The 6,064-nt window shown below is 29.1% G+C and overlaps 1 protein-coding gene across 3 annotated transcripts; it reads right to left on the minus strand.

Annotated features, from left to right (window-relative positions):
- Positions 1-926: 926 nt before the first annotated feature.
- LOC101507494 (uncharacterized) lies at positions 927-4,851 on the minus strand. 3 transcript variants are annotated; one of them, XM_004515460.3, is made up of 10 exons: positions 4,568-4,851; positions 3,751-3,835; positions 2,866-2,940; positions 2,727-2,763; positions 2,341-2,424; positions 2,171-2,231; positions 1,966-2,072; positions 1,821-1,886; positions 1,458-1,599; positions 927-1,168 (listed from the first exon to the last, which is right to left on the minus strand). In XM_004515460.3, exons 1-9 carry the CDS (start codon positions 4,650-4,652, stop codon positions 1,504-1,506), a joined length of 696 nt encoding a protein of 231 aa, XP_004515517.1. In that variant the 5' UTR covers positions 4,653-4,851; the 3' UTR covers positions 927-1,168; positions 1,458-1,503. The 3 variants fall into 3 exon arrangements, with proteins under 3 accessions (XP_004515517.1, XP_004515518.1, XP_073225511.1); XM_004515461.3 differs by having other exon boundaries at positions 927-1,179; positions 4,568-4,841; XM_073369410.1 differs by having other exon boundaries at positions 998-1,217; positions 4,568-4,841.
- Between the last annotated feature and the right edge of the window lie 1,213 nt (positions 4,852-6,064).

Here is a 6,064-nt window from a genome sequence, read left to right on the forward strand (position 1 = left end):
AAATCTATGTTACCTAGGATTTTTTTTTTCTTTTTTAATCATTTTATATTTGTAAAGTATTCATGGGTTTTGTAGATAACTAATATCTGTCAAATAATTAACTATTTTTAGTAAAGTCTCTCTTCGAACTCCTATGATGTTTTATGTTCCATTGGTAAAACTCAAACTTAAAACCTTGTTTAAAAATCCAATTTGATGGTGCACGAATAAGGTAAATCTTGGATCATGTATAAGTTTGTTTTTACTATTAAATCAAAAATCTAACCATTAGATCAAGTGAAATATAATGAAACTTATTGATCAAATGAAGAAAAATAAATTTGTATATGATATAAGATTATTTTACTTGTGCACATTATACAAAGCTTCTTTAAAATGTCTATCTAACTTTGAGTTCAATTTCAGAAGCTTCATAGGCACAGTCTTTTCAGTTTTGTAAACTAGCAATTTCATAGCTTAGATCAAGAAAATAAGTAATGTTTATGGAAATAATCCTATGAACTTTCATCTGATTAAAGAGACAAAAAAATTGAACAATCTCTTCCCCTTATAGCCCCATCATGATATATAAATCAATCAATCAATTAAAACTAAAGCAGTTGCAAAAAAATAAACTAAAGCTCATTTTCATCTTTATTATTTTGCAGATAGTGGCAAAATGGGTCAAAAGTTTTTTTGTACTTCTAAATGTGAGATGACCAATTCAAAAGTACTATTATGTTACTTTTAGCTAACTGTAGATTTGAAACAAATTAAATTTGTAGAATAAATTTTCAAGAGAACCCAAATATGATGTAAGCTCACTTTTTCATTACAAAATTACATTTAAAGTTGCAAATGGAATGCTCTAAGACTGGTCTCAATTTAGTTCAATTTTCCTCCCATTTACTTCTCAAACTACTAGAAGCATAACTGCATAAAAACTCTTTAGGTGAATGCTATGAATTGAATATATGATGTTGGTATTGGTAATGATTACATAGTACAAGCTTGTATCTAACCTCAACTGCTGCATCTATAACATTAAACAATTTTTTTAATAGAAGTAACAATAGTTTATATTTTCGAATGCCCATTAAGAAACTAGGCCAACAGAAGAACAATATAACTTGCCACAAGGCACCCATCTGATTTGGTAATCCGACAGCTTCTCTTGCTCAAAGGAGTGCTGCCAACAAACTGGTATAAGTTAATTTAGAATATACATATTTGAAAAACTGCAAAAGTAATAAATAAAGGGATTAATTTTGATAACATTTGTCACTAAAAAACATTTTACACAGTAAACCAAATGCAAAATCGCTTTTATATGCCTTTAAAAGTAGATAGGATTGAAGTCAAATATTTGTAGTAATTTAAGGATTGTGATTGAATGACTATAGAAAATCTTTACGTTGTCAATACATATGAATTAAATCCATCAATAAATTATTAATATATTTAATGAACCCACATACCTGTGATTGCACGCTACAGAGAATCAGATGGCTGAAAGATATCAGATTATTTTTGTTTTTCTCGCAACCATTCAACGAAATTATCCAGAATTAAGGGCCACGCAAGTTCGGGATCATAGTTATCAAGCGACGGAAAACTTATCTGTAAAAAATTATAAATCCAAAGAAAGAAGTTAAGAATACAACAAATGTGTATTCATGTAATTGCTTCTGTGAAAAGCAAATGGTACCATGAAAGACGAGTGCATCAATAGGGTAGCAACAGATATGAATACTATGGGTGACAAAGAATTAAGCAATATCACCCTTTTGAGAATTTATTATCATAAAAGCAATCTATAAGTAGCAGAAAAAGAGGCCTACCTCGTTGCAAAACCGGAAAAATCCCATCCACTGATCCATGTTTACGACCTTGTAATCATTTTGATTCTACCATAAATAATAAATAAATAAACATGTCAGAATCATTGGTATGAACTAAAACAATAGTGTGATACACATTATTTACCTTCAAATATTCCACAAATAAGCTGACTTGGGCTGGAAATGTTGAACTCAAAACAAGAGTAAGTAATTCACAAATGCTCTCTATATCAATGCTTTTCTGTTTCTCCTCTGGTAAAATTGAAAAAAATTAGATATACAACATATGAATGAGAAAAGGAAAAGTTATAAGTTAAAATCAATTTACACAAAATCACATCAATGTTTACCCGTTAGACAATATTGGAAAGCATAAGAATAGAAATCTGCAAAATTTGATGGCCTCCTGACCTTCACATTAGATGTCAAATTAAAAAAAATGATGTTAGCAAGTATTATAATATTTCCCCATTCATAACAATAATTTCCATCTGCAAAAGTATCGCATAAATAATCATACCTCCTTTTCTAGGTCCGGAAGTGCCTTCTTCAATTTACTTACTGTATCAGCCCTTAGTGCTTTTAAGCCTCTTCTCCATTCATCCTATAAAATATATAGGTGATAAAAGTGTATTTCAGTATAAGGACGGGGAAGGAAATATGGTACCAAAACTACATGATTGTGTACCAAACATAAACAAGACTTAAGTATTTTCAAGTATTTGTGCCTTTAAAGTATTCTATGACCTTCACCATATGGTGAGAGATAAGTATTATATGTGTATGCACTTTGGTTGGAGAACAGAAAGTATTGGATCTATGGAACTGTACTTAAGTTCCAAACTTTGAAAATTGAAATAATTCCGAGAGAAATGTTCAGAACAATGGACATGATAATATACATACCAAGGTAAAATATCCTTGCTCCTCAGCTTTCATTTTCCTGTTACATTTAGCCTTCATTAACTCCTAACATAGACTTAAGATAAAGGTATACTATACGAATATAGTATTAAAGGACAATAAGTGAACAACTGTTGCTTACCACGCAAGCATCAGAATCCTCAAATCAGTATGGTCCACCTCCATATCAGCACAAAGTGCTTCAATTCCTTCTGGGCTGTAACAAAATTTAAAAATATAGTGAACCTACTTTAAAAATGTAAACATATCTACTTAGCATGTTTGTATAACAAAACAAATTTTCGCTTATACAACAAGTATAACTACTTTGTAGCATTATAAACACAGTAATTCTCCTTGATATGATATTTTATTTTCTTTTGTTTTCTATTTATTTACAAGCATGATTAATGTCTCATCAAGTCTAACCAAATAGCATGAGCTAATATTATCACACAAAACATTGTCATATTATTACATGATGATGACACTATCGTCTTCCACAACCTTAAGTCTCTCCCTCTTCAAAGACCAACATTGGACCAACGCCAAGTTTCTGCTCACGCATACACATGCCAGCTAACACAATTTCAATCTTAGATATCAACCAAATATTCAAAACCTATTTAAAAAATTCCAATTTCAATCAAACATTTCCTAAGAGGTGTTGAATGAACTCACGTTAATCAGCATGCAATTCCCTCAATATGACGTTGCAAAACAAAATAAATATCAAAATAGTTCTTAAATGTCCTCATCTAATTGAAGAAACCACCATCCATGGCATGGACAAGAAAAAGATGAAGATTAAGCAGCAAAGAAGATGAGAGTCGGGCATTGCCGTAGAGACAGGCCGAGGTATACCAGTTCATTTACAGCAGTAAGTAATCACTAATTGAATGCTATTAATCCCCATATATCAATGTCCAAGATTTGAAAATAAATTGAGAAAAAGTCAATGGCAGAATATTATTTGATCTATGTAATTAGAATTACATAAAGGAACACTCTAATGAAGCATACTTACTCAATCGACCCAGAAGATCCATTGGCATATGCATAAAATAGACTATCGATCCGTTCCAATTCCTTTGAGCTTGCTTTACTAGAAGCTGAAAAATCACGTCTCCATACAATTAGAACATCAAATAGCATAAACAAGATACCACAATAGACAGTCAAAAAAAGAGGCAGGAATAAACAGGTAATAATAATAAACAACACAAGTGCTTCAAAATACATATCAGTATGGTTTTAATTTGTGGCCATGATCCTCGATATTGCGTAAAATTGCCAGACATATGCAGCTGGTGCTAGTTCAGATACTTACATTTTCCATTTTCAATATTGATAACTATTCCTTTAGATGCAACTTTTGATCATCAATCAGTCACTTTTTTTTCTTGATTAAATAAAATTATTGATTAATTAAACTATAAATTATTGATTTGATTTCTTGCATTAAGGATTACTAATTACCTCAGTAGCACCTATACCTTTGCTGGTAGGCGTGTCTCAGTGTCTGAAATGTATGGGTGCCAGACAGGACACGACATCTTAATTACATTCAATTAATTTATTTTCCCAAATTATTAGTGTCAGTTGTCAATCCCAATCTCAAAGAAATTAAATAAACTTTAAAATTATAATGTTTTTACCGAAAGCTTTGAAAAAATAATATATATCAATCAATAAGTAGGGCTGAACCCCCAAAAGAGAAAAATCAAATTTAACACGAGCATGATAATTGAAAAGAAAAAAAAAAAAAAACCTTAATCTGAGCTTAAAATAATCTGAATTTGAAATATGAAAAATGGAGAGAGAGGGAAGAAATGAAAGAGTACCGGAGCGGAAGAGATCCGCTGCGGAGGAATTGACGGAAGGAATGGAATTGGATTGACCCGTTTTCTTGTTTGCAGAGCGTCGCATCTTCAACAAGAAATCCAGAGAGGAAGATCTCGCCGAGAGAGAGAGAGTTGTTGCGGGAAAGAGGTTGAAGATGATGACGTGGACCGCAGAGTGTGGCTTTATCACAATAATGTCAGAGTTTTCATTTCATTTACTTGCAATCTTCATTTCTATTGACTTTTGATATTTTTCTTTAACAATACGTACAATGAAGGAGAATGAAGGAATGAATACTCCAATATAGGTATTTAATTTCTGAATCTAGACATATATACACTCAATATTGTCTCGTATAAAAAGGAAAAAATATTTAAGGTTATACTATCTCCTTCGCAAAATAATTAATTATTCTACCTCCTTTGCAAAATAATTATAATTGTAGGTATATTAATTAAGAAAAATGTATAAATTATCAATTTTATACATGTATAGTAGAATATATTACATATAAGATATAATTAAAAAGAAAATTTTATTAAAAATTAAAAGAGTCATTTATTTTAAAATAATTTTATTTTTTACAAATAAGTTAATTATTTTGGATAGGGAAATTAAAAAAAATGATATTTAAAAAACTATGTATACAGTTAAAAATTAAGACAATGTATATCAATTTTTTTAGGTATCATTTTTATTTATATTTCATTCTAAAGTAGTACTAGATCATGTTACTCTGATATCAAATATAAATAAAAGTATAGTAAAAAAAATTAATATATATAATTTAAATTTATATTATATATATCAATTATTTTATTATATTTTTATTTATATTTAAAAGCGAAGAAAATATTTGTTATGCCATGGTACAAATTTGAATATACAATATTGTACTTGTATTTATTTATTTTGTTGGTGTGAGTTTTGCAAAGAAACAAAAATAGAATTCACATACTCTTAATTAATTTTGAATTTTGTAAATTGAAAAATATCTCTCTAAACTAATAATTATTCTACATTGCATTATTCTATTATTTTTATTATAAAAAATACCAATTAAGCCAAGTTTTCAAAAACATCTTCTAGATCAATGTTTTATCATGGTATAAAATTTCAATGTTATTTGTATTGTCCAAATTTAGATGTATTTTTTAGTCAATTAATATATCTTAATAGAGGACTTTTAAAATATACTCATTGGATTGATTATGGGCCTCTTAAGGCCCAGGTCTCTCTAAGTGAGCCCAAAGGTGAGCTTCCCTTGCTCTCTAATTAGTTTGGCATTTATAAACATCGTATTATCAGGTAATCTCTAAAATAAAATAAAACAGTTGCTCTACTAAATTAATTAAGTGATTAAACTCAAGTTATTAATGAATTTCAATTAAAAATAAATTATTAAAGAAAATTTAAATTTAAATTTTTGATAGAACAGTTTTATATTAGATTTTATTTATATATCAACCAAATTCTGAATTAGTATGACTCTTTCC

The sequence above is a fragment of the Cicer arietinum genome, chromosome 6 (assembly GCF_000331145.2).
Source record: "Cicer arietinum cultivar CDC Frontier isolate Library 1 chromosome 6, Cicar.CDCFrontier_v2.0, whole genome shotgun sequence".
NCBI lineage: Eukaryota > Viridiplantae > Streptophyta > Magnoliopsida > Fabales > Fabaceae > Cicer > Cicer arietinum.